The sequence below is a fragment of the Pseudopipra pipra genome, chromosome 1, assembly GCF_036250125.1.
Source record: "Pseudopipra pipra isolate bDixPip1 chromosome 1, bDixPip1.hap1, whole genome shotgun sequence".
In the NCBI taxonomy this organism is placed as follows: Eukaryota; Metazoa; Chordata; class Aves; order Passeriformes; family Pipridae; genus Pseudopipra; species Pseudopipra pipra.
The window spans coordinates 149,090,312-149,107,659 of NC_087549.1; the positions used below are offsets into that span (position 1 = coordinate 149,090,312).

A 17,348-nucleotide genomic window follows, 5' to 3' on the forward strand; every position below is an offset into this window, starting at 1 on the left:
TCCTGTCTAGTATTTAGAAGATAAAATCACTTACATGGATGGCATTTACCACTTTACAATTATTTCTATGACTGACTGTTTTATTTTTTATTTTTCTTAACAAATGCAGTCCTATCCTCACGATGGATATCCAAACAGCAACAGCAAGAAGTATTTCCTTCATGTTTAGAAGGAGAGTGCATGCAAGTGCATGCTCATGCACACCAGTATTTACACAGCAAGACATGGTTAATTCCTTTCTGAACAGTCCTTGTACTCTTGCCATTCAGCTGTTGCTGGTGCTCCTGGCATTGTGCACACAAGAAGCTGCTGTGGTACCTCTCCTGAGGGACTTACACTCTGGGATGATGAACAAAGGCTGAAATGAAATTTAGGAAAGCGTTAGTAAATTTTGACTGTAGGCTTTTTACTTTCTTTAGTGTGCACAATCCCATCACAAATGACACTAATTTTTCTGCTACTGTGACACTGGTGCTCTCAACCATGTCCCTGTTTCATTGCTGGGGAGAAAGGATTAAAGCCTTCTCCACTAGGCAACTCCTATTTGACAACTAGAAATAAATTTGTAAAAAAGAAGATGTGAGGGTTTGGTTCAGAAAAGGAATCACATCCTAGATTGGTGGTAAAACAGACCCTTTGAAACTTCCATTAGATACTTTTAAGTGTCACTATGGCTGTAAAATGCCTCATTGAAGAGGAATTACTGTTCTTCCATCCAATTTTTCCTGATCCATAAGCCCATATCCTGTGTTTATACTGTTAACTGTTAACAGACTGTGATCTATAGAGGCTATTTAATGGAGTAGACTGTATTTTTCTTGTCATTGAAGTTCTCCACATTAGTGGCCTTTATTGATCCAAACATCATCTGCTGTGCTCATGTCTTCAGACTGCAGACCACACCAGTATGTGATCTGAAAGGTAAACTGGTGGGATTCATAATTTCTTGGCACAGCACAGTACCTGAATAGACACCCCTCATGTACAGAAAACCTTTGCTAATAGGTTTACTAATTCCTTTACTAACTCCTTGGTTCTTTCCATATATGTCAAATGCAGAATTTCTGTAGAGATGAAGTATTTTCCACTTGGAATTCCTTTTAAAGTCTATAATTTCTTTTCTACGAGGATGCATGCGATTAAAACAGGCTGTACAAATAATTTGGTGATAGATTTTGTAGGAATAACAGATGCAGTGTTCACACTTAGCAGAAGAAAATGAGGCTAACTGCATCTTTTTTCTTTTTCCAGCAAAAAGCCAGAGATAATAGAGCTGCTTTGCGCATCAATAAAGTACAGATGTCAAATGACTCCATGAAAAGGCAGCAGCAACAGGATAGCATTGATCCCAGCTCACGCATCGACTCCGACCTCTTTAAGGATCCATTAAAGCAGAGGGAATCAGAACATGAGCAGGAATGGAAATTCAGACAGGTGTGTTGCATTTAGGGTGTTTTGTTATATTCTTCCAGTTTTTTATTGCACTGTCAGAATCTGTTGTCGTAAAATCAGTTTGAATCTTTCTTTGTAGAAGAGTATAAAGTCAGCCATTCTGCAGGGGAAGGAAACAGATGTTATTAGAAGAGAAGCTGCTTGCAAAAATTTTAAAATTTTGACTCTTAAATACTATGTATTATGGAAATAGGGTGTTCTTTCTCTGCATGGCTGGCTAGTGCAGTTGTTAGTTTTTACACACCCCAGTCCTGCAGACTGCTGCTCCAATTGGGGCTGGCTGTCTCTCAAAGCCCATTTGCCTCACGTCAGTGCTGCATCTCTCAGTAGCCTTTGTCTTCAAAATATAAGGTTGGAAAGCAGTGATGTTCTTTTGGCAACCTGGGAAATGCTTATTCCCAGGCAAAAATGTAAAATGGCATGTCAAAATTACATGTCAAGGTAATTGAACTTTGCAAATAGCTGGACCCTCTTCTCCCATTGCATTTAAAATTTGCAATTTGCAGTTATTTATAATTCATCTTTGATGTGTCCTGAAGTTTTTTAATTATAGATTCAGTCATCAGAAAGATTTTGCATGCCCCGAACTTACTAGTGTAACCTTTTTTTCTCATAATTTTAAAACAGCAAATGCGGCAGAAGAGTAAGCAGCAAGCCAAAATAGAAGCCACGCAGAAGCTTGAACAAGTGAAAAATGAGCAGCAGCAGCAGCAACAGCAGCAGCAACAGCAGCAGCAGCAGTTTAGTTCACAGCAGCTTCTGAACCAGTCTGGCTCGGACACACCCAGCAGTGGGATCCAGAGCCCCTTAACGCCACAGACAGGCAATGGAAGTATGTCTCCTGCACAACAGACATTCCATAAGGATCTATTTACAAAGCAGCAGCTCCCTGCTACGCCTACGTCGTCGTCCTCAGATGATGTGTTCCTAAAACCACAAGCCCCACCCCCTACTCTGACCCGAATCCCAGTGCACGATTCACTGTCTCAGTCTCAGACTCCCCAGACATCATCACAACAGATGTTTTCGCCAGGTTCCACAAACACAAGACCTCCCTCTCCAATGGATCCATATGCTAAAATGGTGGGAACACCTAGACCAGCACCCATTAACCAGAACTTTGTTAGAAGGAACACCATTGCCCCATTAGATACCTGTGCAGCACAGTCATCCGTATCCCGGCCCATTCAGGGAGCTGAACCATCGGGAAGCAGGCCTTCACCAGTCAGGGATTCATGTTCTTCATCTCCAGGGAGCAGTGATCCCTATGCAAAGCCACCAGACACACCCAGGCCTGTCATGGCATCAGAGCAGTTCTCCAAACCGTTGGGGGTCCTGAGATCCCTGGAACAGTCAGGGAAGGTTCCTTTAGCAGCTGGAAGCAGTGACCCCTTTACTAAGCCAGCTCCTAGAACTGATACATTTCAGAGACAGAGAGTAGCCTCTGCTGATGCCTATGCACGGCCTCCATTGACTCCGACTCCTGCTCCTGATGGGAGCCCTGGACCCTTTAAAACTCCTATGCGCCCTCCTCAGTCCCCACAAGATCCCTACACATCCATGCCAACCACCCCCCGGCGCGTTGCTGTGGATCCGTACGAAAGGCCCGCTTTGACACCGAGGCCAGTGGATAACTTTTCCCATAATCAGGCTAATGATCCGTACAGCCAGCCTCCCCTGACTCCCCACCCTGCAATAAAGGAGCCTTTCGCCCCCCCACCACGGATAGCGCGGCAACAGAGCGATTCTTTCCCTCAGTCTGGGCCCATTTCAAGGCCAGCTTCTCAGGACCCTTATTCCCAGCCTCCAGGTACTCCTCGGCCAGTTGCTGATCCTTACGCCCAACCCCCAGGAACTCCTCGGCCCACCACAGTTGATCCATATATGCAGCAACCACCAACACCGAGACCTTCTCAGCCGGCAGATTTATTCTCTCAGACCCCAGCAAATCAGAGACATTCTGATCCATATGCCCAACCTCCCGGGACACCGAGGCCAGTTCTCAATGATCCCTATTCTCAGCAACCAGCAACTCCAAGGCCAGGGATTTCTGAGGGTTTTAACAGACCTGCAATGACAAGACCAGGACTAATACCAAATAGAGATCCTTTCCTGCAGACACCACAGAGCAGGTTGCAGGGCACTTTCGTCAGGCCATCAGATCCATGTTCTCAAACTCCCAGACCTGCAGGACCTGCAATAACAGATTCATTTAGCCATGGTCCAGCTGCTCCAGCACGTGACCCATATGATCAACCACCAATGACTCCAAGACCTCAGCCAGAATCTTTTGGAACTGGTCAACTGGCCCATGATGCTGCCGATCAGCCACGGCCTGGGTCTGAGGGCACCTTTAGTGCATCTGGAAATTCTCCCATGACTTCTCAAGGACAGCAGTTTCCCAAAGTTTCACAAGTTCCTGGCCCAGCACCCACCACGGGAGTAACAGATACACAGAATACCATGAATATGTCTCAAGCAGATACTGAGAAGTTAAGACAGGTGAGCATAATGTTCAATACTGATGGTATTAAAATTCTGTAAATAGAAGAATTTCCGCCATTCTTGTTAATATTTGAAGTTTCTTGTTATTAAACATAGCTATATGTAAGATAAGAATCATCTTAATTTACTTAGTATGTTCATTTGGTCCACCTGGATAGAACCAGAACATATAGAATATGGAAACATCAGTAATTTTTAAGATCCAAAAAGAAAGCAAAGGCCGTATTTGAAGCCACTGAAGGTGTAGATGGTTGGTCTGTAATAGCTCTTTTAGCTAGAGTCTAAGGGAAAAAAACACCTTGAAAGGACAATTAGTTCTGTTCTGTAACAGATGAGATGTGGGACTGATTGTCAGTGACTTCTTCACTGACTGGAAAAGCGGGTACAGGCAAAGATCTCAGACCAGGCCTCTGACTTTGCAGTTGGCCAAAACATTGAGGTGAATCCTAGCCTTGGTCACTGCTCTTCTTGAGGCACTTTCACTCCAGGTTTCTGCCAGTGAATGTTTGGCCAACAGCTCTTGCTGAGAATAGAATTACATTCAGCTCATGGAAAGCTGCTCTCTCTTTTGTTTGGAAGGAGTGATGGGAAGTGGATTTGGTGGAAAATCGGTAGTATTTATCATCAGAACCAGAGCAAATTCTGCAGCTGTGGTGCAAACCTCTTGCTGAATTTTCTTCAGTGGATCTCTAGTCACCCTTGCACTTTTCATGTGGCAACAGGGCCTGCATTGTTGGAATAGAAAAAAGAAAAATTCCTTTAATTTTAATTGATAGAATGGATTCACACCATACATTTTAACAGGAGGTCTGAATGTCAAGTTGCACCACCAGCACCTTGCACCATTTGACCCCCCTTCTCAGTTCTGAGGTGATTACAGTAGTTCTTAATATTTTTCTGTAGTGACTGAAGAATTTCTTTCCTCCGAAAAGCTTAACCTAGCAGAGTGTAACACTTCAAAACATGTCAGCTGCAGTGTCAAGCGTAATGATTTATTTTTTTTTTTTTAAACAGCGCCAGAAATTACGTGAAATTATTCTACAGCAACAGCAGCAGAAGAAGAACGCGGTTCGTCAGGAAAAGGCCTTGCAGGATGCAGCAGCTCCTGCCCATGCGACTCCTCTTCAACACTGGCAGCAAGACAACTTAAATCAAATCTTTAACCGCCCTCCTCCTCCATATCCTGGGAATATTAGGTCCTCTGTAGTCCCTCCAGGGGGGCCAAGGTTCGCCGTATACCCAAAAGACCAGCGTGGGCCGTTTCCTGCTGATGGGCAGTTCAGTAGACCCCAGTTTCCAGGCGATATGAATGCCATGGGGATGAGACCTCATGGCCTTAGGTAAGCTCTTGGATCTCTTAAACCCAGGATATTACAAGGGTCGTTAGATAAAGGGGTTTTTATGGATGAAAAATCATCTGTGTTGTCTGCAGTAGCTGGTAACCTTCCTGAAGTCTGTATGTGCAGTGCATTTTCCTGTGTTTTACACTAACAGTGTTTTACACTCTTTTATTGGGAATTAATCAGAAATAAAAATGGAGCAAGTGCATTTCTTTAAAACAAACAAAAAAAAAAGTGAAAGGTTTGACTTTATTTTTGATGTCTTAATAATTAATAAGTATAATATTCTTGTTTTCGTTTCTAATGAATAAGTAATCAAATGTCAGCTTCTGTCTGTGCCATTTTTACAGTGAATGCTGTGGTGTAAAATGAATACCAGTATCAATACAATATCATCTCAGGAATTATGATTTTAAGTATTTGTATTTATTTCAGTAATTTCTAAATCCATGCACTATTATTTTTTATGCTGGGTTGAATTAACATATATATTATTTACTAGGATAGTTCCGACTGTCATAGTTTTCTATCCATTATTATTATTATTGAAATTGAAAACAGGTTGTTTATTAAACATAATTAAAGCAATTATTTTATTGTAGTCATAAAGCTCATTTAAATGTAAGCATAATCAGTCAAAATATTTATTTAAATATCTTAATGAATGCATCACTTAAAGCATTTTAGTGAATAGCTATTTAGTCAGATATGCCAGACTAGGCAGTCTTGGGAAAAAAAAAAGGTTACTTAGTCTTTCATGCTTTATTTTAGATATGGTTTTCCAGGAGGTGGCCATGGTCCACCCTCAGGTCAAGAACGTTTCCTCGGTCCCCAGCAGCCAATGCAGCGCCCTGGAGTTCCCCCACAGCTGAGAAGATCCCTATCTATTGATATGCCTTGGCCAGTGAACAATCCACAAATAAATAACACATCTGGGATCTCCCAGCATTTTCCTCCGCAGGGAATGCCAGTTCAGCAGCACAATATATTGGGTCAGGCGTTTATCGAGTTACGTCACAGAGCTCCCGACGGGAGGCCAAGGCTGCCCTTTAATCCTTCTGCTGCAAATGTTATGGAAGCAGCAGCTCAGCATCAGAGACACACGGGGTTCATGCCCAGGCAGGATTTTCCAGGCCCAAGACAGCCAGAGCCGTTGAGACATAATTCTCAAGGAATACCCAACCAGTTGCAGATGTCTACAAGTTTGGAGCACATGTCGCAATCCCAGCAGGATCAGATCAATCCTGACAACCCACCTGCACTTGTAATGCGTTCTCTAGGTCATCAGCCAGTTGCTGATGCGTTCCCAGGACCATCTTTGTCCACATCTGCACCAAGTGATGAATCTGCAAACTTACAGATTCCCAACCAGCCAAGTGATGGTCTAGAGGAAAAGCTTGATCCTGATGATCCTGCTGTAAAAGATTTGGATGTGAAAGACCTTGATGGGGTTGAAGTCAAGGATTTAGATGATGAGGATCTGGAAAATCTGAATCTAGACACCGAGGATGGGAAAGGAGATGAACTGGACACTCTAGATAATTTGGAAACCAATGATCCTCACCTTGATGATCTTCTAAGATCAGGAGAATTTGATTTAATTGCATACACAGACCCAGACCTTGATGTGGGGGATAAGAAAGGAATGTTTAATGAAGAACTAGATCTTAATGTCCCCATTGATGATAAACTAGATATACAGGGCAAGGCAGAAGAACCCAAACAGAAAGAACAAGGTGATACAACTGTTGCCCCTCCTGAGAACCAGTCTCCACCAAAGAAATCTGCTACAGAAAATGAAATTAAAACAGAAGTACTTTCCCCAAACACTCAGGAGGAAAAGAAGAATGAAAATGAAAAAAGTGATGGAAATGCTGAATCCACAAGTATTCAACAGGCTGCTGAAGTGGAGTTAAAGGATGGAGAAAAGGCTCCTGCACAGCCTGCTAACCCAGAATTCCCTGACAAAACTACTGCTGTTCCTAGCCAAGAAACAACTGTGCCTAGTCCAGATGCTCAGGGATCCGCTCCACTACCTGTTCAAGGAGCAGTAAGTTCCTGCAGTATTTCTGGGTCCACCCCAGTCCTCTCAAGTTTACTGTCTAATGAAAGCTCAGACAATGCTGAAGCGAGAACTCTGGGATCTCCATCTCAATCCCTGCCACCCACACAAATGAACCATGGATCAGGTATTCCACAAACACTCATGACACCTGGTGGACAGATCTTGGAAAACACCTTAAATTCAAATTTGTCCATGGTTCCACGAATGAACCATAATTTTTCTCAAGGGTCACCAAATCCAGGATTTATTCAGGGTCAGTCATCTAATCATAACTTTGGGACGGGACAGACATCTAATCAAACTGTGGCTGTACCAAACCGTCCTGGTCCCAGTGGCATCTCTGGTCCCCAACAGATGATGCTCCCTCAACCATTAGCTCAGCAACAGAGCCGAGAGAGACCACTCCTGCTGGAGGAGCAGCCACTTCTTCTGCAGGACCTCTTGGATCAGGAAAGACAGGAGCAGCAGCAGCAGCGACAGATGCAAGCCATGATTCGCCAACGTTCAGAGCCATTTTTCCCCAATATTGGTATGTGGGTGATGTGTTTGTCTGTGTTCTGGTTAGGTTTTTTATAAAAATGCAACAACAAATAGTTAAATAATCCCTAGCACTGAAAGAAGGAGGTAGTTCTGTGGAACTTGAAGGTGGCATAGCAAAAATTAACCTGCCTACAGGGAGTATGGAAATTGAGTGTGTAGGTGGAATTCTGAACTCTGGGGCAAGGCTCCTGTTGTCATTACCAGGATCAGGGTAATTCTGCACTTCTGATAATGTTTGTGACATCAGCTGTGTCACATATTCTCTTTATACTTTAGGTTCTCAGTGTGATATGGAGTAAATGCACTCTTTGTAAACAACATTTAATGATCAAGTACAGTAGCTGACCTTTTGATACCTGCTCTATCATTTTTATGTTTATAGTTGTTTCATTACTTTTTTTTGCAGTTTTTAGCATTGTGTCAAGGAAAGGGATCATTGAAAGCTGTATTACTAACTCTCAGTCTAGGCAAGGCTCAGAAACATCTCTAATAATTCTGCATGTACTAAAAGCATTCAAGATTAATTGCAATTGCTTGTTTAATACAATTTAGCAGTTTGTACACTAAGATCGAGACCATCACTATCAATTAATTGTTATTAATGAAATACTAAATTTTGAGAATTGTGTTAGTTGTAAGCACACTGACCATCAAGGCTGTTCTTTTAGTTCATTACTGATGGTGTGTCAGTTGCCAACCAAGCTCACAGAAACAACTCTTCTTCCTGAATCTTAAACCTGTAAATAGAATTTATTAATCTATTGGGTCATAGGCCAAGTTTGGTCTAGAGTCTTTCTCAGACTGACCTGCTTTTGTTTATATGTTATTATACTTATTAACCATGAATTTTGAAGTGGAGATGACAATTAATGTGACTTAGTAATGCAATTAGGTTGTTTTAAAGAAGATTTACACATGAACTAGATGTAAACAAGTCAGTTCCAGTTGATAACTTGGAATGCTCAGCTGTGTAATTCAGTTCTACTGTTTTTCTCTTACAGACTTTGATGCAATTACTGATCCCATAATGAAAGCAAAAATGGTGGCCCTTAAGGGGATCAACAAGGTCATGGCACAGAGTAACATGGGGATGCCACCAATGGTCATGAACAGGTAGGCAACACTTGATACCATTCTTTAGGGCTACAAAATGTAAAAGGAAATAACAGAGCTTGGGGAAGCTGTGTGCAGAAAACGAAAAAGTTAAAAGTAGAGAAAAGATCTCTATGCCCTGGAGTTCATAGCCCATGCTAACACAGGACTATCTCCTAAGAATAAAGCCAATGTGGCAGTAGAAACTTAAAGGTATTAAAATGCATCAGACTTGTGTTCCAGTTGTGATGTCATTGCTCAACACAGATTCACTGTTGATGCTTTTCTTGTTTTCCCACTTACTAATTGGGTAATGACACAACTCCCACACATGGTGTTAGAAAACTGTGGATGACCATGTAACAGTGAAATTTTGTGTTGCAGCATATCATTTAATGCTGGGTATAATTAACGTTTAGCCCAAGTAGTGGAAGTTTGACCCTCTCTTTAAATCCGTTCTGAGGACAAGAGGAACTGTGAACTGTGGAGGCTCCTCCAGGACTGCCCCTACTGTAGGGTGGGGGAGTCTGTGGGCCAGGAAGGATCTGCACCTGTTCCTTTTATTATGTGGCCCTTAAAACTGTGTGTTTTCATCTTCCTAACACATACTTTAGTGTTATATGATAATACATGTATTATCATATATCATAATACATGTTATCAAATATCATAATACATGTTATATGATAATACATGTTATTATTTGCCCAACTCCACTTGACTGGGCTGGTGACGATGATACCTAAATGCATTAAACCTTTTCTTTTTGAATCATAAAATATAAGAATGCAAATCCAGATTTTGTGTGAGTGTGTGTTTTCACTGTTTTAGCACAGTAGATAATGTTTACTACTTCTCTCTGAAAAATCTAAAATACTATAGTTTCAACCAAGAGAGAATTAGTATTCTCCAGATGTTGAAAAAGTTTGGTACAGAAGTTCAAACAAATGTCTATAAAATATTTGTGTGCTTTGTGTAAGTTCAGTGTAGTACAAAAGGTTTTCTCTCCCCTAAAATACAATTTTTCAAGGTTATCATTTCACTTTGTATATCAATAGGTTTCCTTTTATGGGTCAGTCAGTGCCAGGAGCTCAGACCAGTGAAGGCCAAAATCATATGCAGCAGGCAATTGCACAGGTAATAAAACTTGATATGGGCTTGAAACAAAAGTATTTAACAATTATAACTACATTTTGGTTATTTTAATTGAATCATGATTTAATATCCCTGTCTGTATGTTTTACTGAAATTTCTAGGATGGAAGTTTGACACCTCAGATTTCTAGGCCTAATCCTCCCAATTTTGGTCCTGGCTTTGTCAGTAAGTAAAGATTTAAAAATTTATTGTATGGTGTTGTTTCATTTTTCGGTTCTCTTTTCTTTAATATAAAATGTCCGTAAATGGATCTCATCTCTCAAAAAGTCATCCTTTTAAAATGAGTCATTTCATCATAACAATGCCAACTAAGGGGTGTGTAGTGAATGCTGTTAGTATTTGCAAGGTTATCATTTCACTTTGTATATCAATAGGTTTCCTTTTATGGGTCAGTCAGTGCCAGGAGCTCAGACCAGTGAAGGCCAAAATAATAGAATAATTTCTGCTGTTAATAGAAGAAACACCATAAGAAGGAGGGAAACAGAAAATTAACATTATTTGGATCTGTGTGAGAACTGTAATCTATTAACTGGCAGACTGCTGTGTCAGAAACCTGGTCTTGGGTTGTGTTGCAATATTCTGAGCTCAGTGAGAACAACTGTCTATATTGAGTTGAGGTTTTTTTTTTTAATTTCAGAAGCAAAAAGTTTTGTGCAGTATCATTGTCATTTGAACAAATACCAGAAAAAGCTTTCCAGGCATTAGTTAAGCAAGCCTGGCTGGGAAGCACAATTGCTGAAAGCAGAAATATACAGCACATTTTGCATTCCATGTTTCTGGCTGCCCTAGATCAATTCTTATCTCTATGATAAGAAATATTTCCTAGCAGAAATTGAAACTGAGCCTATGTTGGGAGGAGGAGACCATGTGAAAAAAAGTGTTTCTATCACTACAAATAGTTCACTTGGTATTTTTGAATAAGAAATAGAAGTAAACACCTTCACCTTTTCCAGAAACTGGAGTAGCAGCACTGAGTGTGCAAGAAGGAGCTTTTGCAATATTATCTGTATTAATTTTGAGTGAGATTTCACATGGCACTCAGCATGGCCTCGCTCTGGTTGGGTGGTGGTGGGTTCTGGGCACTTGAGAAAATCAGTTGCTCATTTCAGTAGTTGTTATTCCTAGCTGGAACTCATTAGTATTTCAGTACTTTCATTTGCACTTCCATGTTGCTCACATTACTCTCCACTCAATTGTCCCTTCACTCTCACGTTCCCCTCAATTGTCCCTTCAGGATATGTGATTAGTTTAGCAGAATTTATTCTTGGAAGAACAGGAGCACAAGGGCATGGTCATATTGAACTCTACGGCTGTGTGGGTGTCTGTGTTAAACAAACTGTTTCCAAGGAAGATCCATGCCCTATTCCTGGTGTCCCAGCTCACTGCCACAGTGTGATCAGGAGACAAATGACACGATCACCAAACTGTCTCTCTTGCTTTCTGTGCTTAGTGCAGATCAGGCATTATCAGACGTGATGGTTTTGCCTCAAGAAAAACGTCTGAGAGCAATGGACTCGTGGCAGATGAGCATTTCTCATTTGTGGGAAGAGCAATGTCTCAGTTACAGCCTAAATGAGAGGCATTTGTTCTGGGGACAGGATGTGGCACTGATGCTGAAGGCCCTGTGCCGAGGACTGACACTGACAAAGGGATTTTTACAAAGACCGTGTCTTTTTTTCATTTCATGAATATTTGATGGATGTTTATAATTTTAATCTTTTTCTTAGAAGTAGTTATAAAAATAGATTTTATATGTACAAAAGTCTTCTGCAAACAACAAAAATAATGAGGCCATGTTTCCTGTAAGTTTGTGTCCTTGCTCCCTAATCTCTCTCTCTCTGCTTGACTACTCCCAGACATCTTCCATGTCCCCTCTTCTGTGGCAGAGCAGGGTACCACCAGGTTCTGTAGCTGCTCTCAAAGCTACATTTGTTCACTGGAGAGTGCACATTTGCTGGCTCAACAGAGGGCTGGTGTGACCTGAAATGAAGGGACTGTGTTAAAACTGCTTTCTCTCAATAAATGCAGTAATTTGGATCTCTGTCTCCTTTACTCGAATCACTCCAAGAACTTAATATCTCTTGAGATACCAAATTCTCTGTCAAATTTGGCTGAATCTAACCAATAGTTTCTTTAAAAAAGGGGGCACCCTAATTGTTAAACTTGAGCTCTAAAAATGAGAGCTTCCCCCCAGGATGGGATCATACCATACTTAATTTCCCTTCTTTCTAGATGATTCACAAAGAAAGCAATATGAGGAATGGCTGCAAGATACACAGAAGCTTCTTCAAATGCAACAGAAGTACCTTGAGGAGCAAATTGGAGCACACAGAAAATCCAAAAAGGCTCTCTCAGCAAAGCAGCGTACAGCCAAGAAAGCCGGACGGGAATTCCCAGAAGAGGATGCAGAACAGCTTAAACATGTTACTGAGCAGCAGAGCATGGTCCAAAAACAGCTAGATCAGGTAATCACCTGGAATCCAAAACCTTGGTACCCAGTCATGCTACTGTGACTTTTTCCTTTAAACCTTCTGAAAGATACAGTGGAATTTAGTTAAAGGGAGCCAGTTCCTGTCATGTTTTTTGTGTGTAACAGCATTACTCCAGATTGTAGGTGACACTGGAGTTGCAAAGGGACATTGTGATAAAAAGCTGGTTTAGTACTTTGGGAAGAGAGGAAATTCCTTGGCAAAATGACTTGCAACAGAGTTCCTGGCACCATGAAAAGCAAAAATGAAATATTCAGAGAAAAGTCTTAGGACTCAGGGCTTTGTTTCAGGCTTGAATGAACCTCATAACTCAGTCTTTTTCAGGTGTCCTTTCATAATCAGAACGTCTTGGTTATATGCCAGTTCAATGTTACTGTTTTAAAATCTCTTTTCATTATGTCTTTAGTGTTAGTCTAGCTTTATGATCTGTCTCATTCCTAGGTGCTGATCATAAGTGTGTGTTATCTGTTATTGGATCACAGAATAGTACAGGTCAAAGGGATATCTGGAGAGCATCTAGTCATGATCAAAGCAGAACTAGCTTCACAGTTAAATCAGGTTGCTCAGCACCTTGCCAGTCAAGTGCTGTAAGTCTCCAAGGGTTGAGATCTCCCAGCCTCTCTAAGGCCTCTGTTCCTATATGTAACCACTTTCACTGGGTTATGTTTTTCTTTCCTTATATTCAGTTGGAATTTCACATCCTGTGACTGTGATTACAGTAAATGAAATTCAAATTAAACCTGTGATAAGTTCAATAAATCTATGCTTTGGCCACCAATATTGAATGCTGCCTTCCTCAAGATGTTGTTTATAAATTATCTGGCATGATAGTCAAGATCAGCTAGTCCTGCTGAAAATGAAAATGCTTTAGAATTATCTAAAGGAAAAAATTGGCAGCAGGCAGCTTGGAATGAAGTGATACCTGACCCTCGAGTTCTTGCTCCTGTGTTGCTTTCAAGACAAACTGTGAGCTGGATGGAATATTGGTTGGCTTGTCTTTTCACTGTGTGGAAGAGAGAAGGAGTGGGTAAATTATATCTATATAATTTCTTTCTTTTTCTTTTTTTTCCCTTGCACAATGAATCACAAGTAGAATAAGTGCAAAAAAAATAACTTTGACCAATCTTTATCATCTGTACATGATTCCAGTCTTACAGTGGAGTTAGACTGAAGTAACAACTGCTAATTATGACATTGGTGGCAGATTCATTTACTGCCCCATAATTATAGTTCTCTTATTTATAATTTTTAAACTTAAGTTTCATCTACTGCTGGCAAATGCCCCCCACTGCCCTTCAGCCACAGATTTCGACCAGTCACCCACATCCTAAACAGCACTTCGTTACACACCTAGTAGGAGATAAAATGAGGCTTTGTTAAAGTATATTTTTAAGGACCTTCTGTTGGAAGCAATTTGCCACTCTTTCAATTCAGATCAAGTAATTTTTCTGTAATCAAGTTAGTTTTTGAAAAGTCTGTACATGTATGGAGAGAGAAAAGAGCTCTGGGATCCCTGTGAATTGCTGGCCCTGGACACAGGCACGGAGCAACCGGAGCTGACTGTGCTCCACGAGCTGATGTGTGACAGGGTTATTAGCCCAGGCACAGAGCCATGGAGACACTGCCAGATTGTCCCTGCAACCAGGGCAGTTTGGCTGCCTTGGTGTGGCTCTGTGCCTGTGCTAATACACTGTGCCTTGTTCTCCCCTGCACTGCTAGAATCACCAGGTCAACCGGCGCAGTCAGCTCAGGGTCAGCTGGGTGTGGTCAGGGCTGGTCCTTTGAGATCCCAGTCACGTGGCTGATCCACCCCTGCAGCCCCTGGGAGGGAGTAGTGGTTTGGATGCCTCATGGTACAGAGCCAGCACAGGCTTAGCACTGCAGAACCACGGAGAAGGAGCACTGGATCTGTGCAGTGCAGATGGATCCAACTGGTGGCTTTATGCAGTGGCATTGTTTCTGTGGCAGTGGCAGTGCCAAGCCAGAGCTCATAAATCATCTTGGACCTGAGGTTACTGTGTAAATAACCTTTTTGGTGCATCTGTCCTGCAGTTTGGAGTGTGTCCGATGGGATCTCTGTTGTCCTGAGCTTTCAGGCATATCCCTTGCCCCAGATAAAGGACAGGGCTATCAAACATTTTTAATTATGTTACAGACTTTTTCTATCCCTACAAATAGAAAATGAAAGCTGTGGAAGTCATAATCTAATGAGCAGAAACAAGAGATATATTTTCTTAATGTATGTATTATTAACCAGTGGACTACAAGTCCTTTTATTCTTTTTAAAGACCAGGTTAGTTGGATATCTTCTGTATTTCTGAAAGGCTCTTTCTTGTCCAGTTGACACTGTCATATCCTTCCTTTGACTTCTCCCGCTTGCCTTGAACTACAAGGCAAAACTTTTAGTGTCCAGGTTGAGTTTATTTTTGTGTTAAAACTTTAAATTTTCAAGGAACAGTTGCCATTTTCACCTGCTGTGAGAAGTTTTAGGATCTGCCTGTGAATAAATGGGAATCTACCTCATTGTTTTCCTGCAAACTTCTCTTTTTCAATTACATCTTTCAAAAATTTTGCTTATGTATGAACATCATCCATCTCAGTGTTTCCTTTTTTCCTCTCTATTCCCAACTATTTGTATCCCATGCACAGATGATAAGATCTGTAGGACAAGGATCACTTTTGGCTTAGGTTTGTGTACTCCCTAGCACAGTGCAGGCTTGGTATGTAATTAGGACTCTGAGGCACTTCTATTTTGTCTAAAGTCTTGGGATGGAGAGTATTTCTAAAGAAATAATTGCTGTTTAGCATTAAAAACACTGTGCAGAAATGCTATTTTTGCCCAAAGTTCATTGCCTACTGGAGTTACAGTGGTGAGTTACATTGTTTATGTTGCATAGCCGGTACATGCCAGAGATGAATAATGACTTTTAATTTTTAGATCCGAAAGCAGCAGAAGGAGCACGCGGAGCTGATTGAGGAGTACCGGATCAAGCAGCAGCAGCAGTGTGGAATGGCCCCCCATTCCATGATGCCCGGTGTCCAGGCTCAGCCACCCATGGTTCCAGCAGGAACATCACCAGCAATGAATCAGCAAAACTTCCCCATGGTGGCACAGCAGCTCCAGCATCAGCAGCATGCAGTGGTGATCCCTGGGCAGTCCAACCCAACCAGAATGCCAAATTTATCTGGATGGCAACCTGCTAATGCCCCTGCAAGTCATATTTCCATGAATCCAGCAAGGATGCAGCCTCCAATGACACCGTTGCCAATTACTCCTGGTACACCAGCTGCTGTGCCTGGTCCAAATGCAGCTGCACAGTCAGGGCCACCCCCAAGGGTGGAGTTTGAGGACAATAACCCTTTCAGTGAGAGTTTCCAAGAGCGGGAGAGAAAGGAGCGTTTACGGGAGCAGCAGGAGCGGCAGCGCATTCAGCTGATGCAGGAGGTGGATCGACAGAGAGCTTTGCAGCAGAGGATGGAGCTGGAGCAGCACAGTATGATGGGGTCTGAGTTAAATAATAAAACATCCTTATCTCAGATACCTTTCTTCAATTCTGAGCTGCCTTGTGATTTCATGCAGACCCCGCGGCCCCTGCAGCCGTCTCCGCAGCATCAGCAGCAACCGATGGGGCAAATCCTGCAGCAAGGTACTGTGACCTCCCCTCCTGCCGCCAATTTTATGCAAAGCAGTGAGAGAAGGCCAGTGGGACCTACCACTTTTGGACCTGATGCATCTGCTGTTCCAGGTGGAGCCCCTAATTTCCATAATGTAAAACAAACTCATGGGAATCTTCCTGGGGCTGCCTTTACGCAGAACCAGGTCAAGTCTCCGTTTCCTTCTGCTGTACCTTCATCTACAGTGCTGGGGAGTGGTGCCCCATGTGGTTCGGACACTAGTGTGCCCCAGGCAACAAACTTCCCTGGATCAAGCCAGTCTCTCATCCAGCTATATTCTGACATAATCCCAGAAGAGAAAGGCAAAAAGAAAAGGACGCGGAAAAAGAAAAAGGACGACGATGCCGAGTCCATAAAAGCCCCGTCAACTCCACACTCGGATATCACTGCACCATCAACCCCAACCATTTCTGATTCTACCTCCACCCCCACAGTGAACACCCCCAATGAACCACGTCACCAGGATGAGCAAGAGCCAGCAGAGTTAACAGGCCCCTCGACATCAAACATGGGAGAGAGCCAGAGCTCCCCGGAGCGGGAGGGGAAGCTCCCCGGCAGCCTGGCCCCAAAACAGCCGAGTGGGAGTGCAGAGACTGAAAAGGCTAAAACAGACACACTGACCAGCATCCAAGAAGTTAAACTGGAAAAGGCAGAGACTGATCAATGCTCAGGTCAAGCTGAGCCTAAACCAGAAAACCCAAGCAGTATTAAGGTGGAAGAAGACAAGGTCACCTCACAGCCGGCCTCTTCAGCTCAGAGTCCGGCACAGCCAGCCGGCATTCCAGCAGCCAAAGGGGAGTCAGGGAACGAACTCTTGAAGCACCTGCTAAAAAATAAGAAGTCCTCGTCTCTTCTAAATCAGAAACCGGAGAACAGCAGCCGAGCAGAGGAGGAGGCTTCTGGGGATAAAAAGTTAGCAGAGAAGCAGAATCCAGCTGAAGGAATGGTGAGCCTGATGCTGGTTTTGTTACGCGGTGGTTGTAACAAAGCCTAGTTTGTGCCTTACCACGAGCATGTGTGGAAAGGTGGGGAGAT

General features: G+C 42.5%; 1 protein-coding gene across 11 annotated transcripts in view; it reads left to right on the forward strand.

Annotated features, from left to right (window-relative positions):
• Positions 1 to 17,348, forward strand: part of KMT2C (lysine methyltransferase 2C) — a 192,889-nt gene that overhangs the window by 160,006 nt on the left and 15,535 nt on the right. For all 11 annotated transcript variants that reach the window (XM_064638459.1, XM_064638481.1, XM_064638474.1 and 8 more), the window contains 9 exons: positions 1,252 to 1,434; positions 2,080 to 3,954; positions 4,972 to 5,297; positions 6,069 to 7,891; positions 8,904 to 9,015; positions 10,053 to 10,131; positions 10,251 to 10,314; positions 12,382 to 12,614; positions 15,577 to 17,259. In XM_064638459.1, coding sequence (XP_064494529.1) covers positions 1,252 to 1,434; positions 2,080 to 3,954; positions 4,972 to 5,297; positions 6,069 to 7,891; positions 8,904 to 9,015; positions 10,053 to 10,131; positions 10,251 to 10,314; positions 12,382 to 12,614; positions 15,577 to 17,259 — 6,378 coding nt within the window. The remainder of the gene's footprint in view (positions 1 to 1,251; positions 1,435 to 2,079; positions 3,955 to 4,971; positions 5,298 to 6,068; positions 7,892 to 8,903; positions 9,016 to 10,052; positions 10,132 to 10,250; positions 10,315 to 12,381; positions 12,615 to 15,576; positions 17,260 to 17,348) is intronic.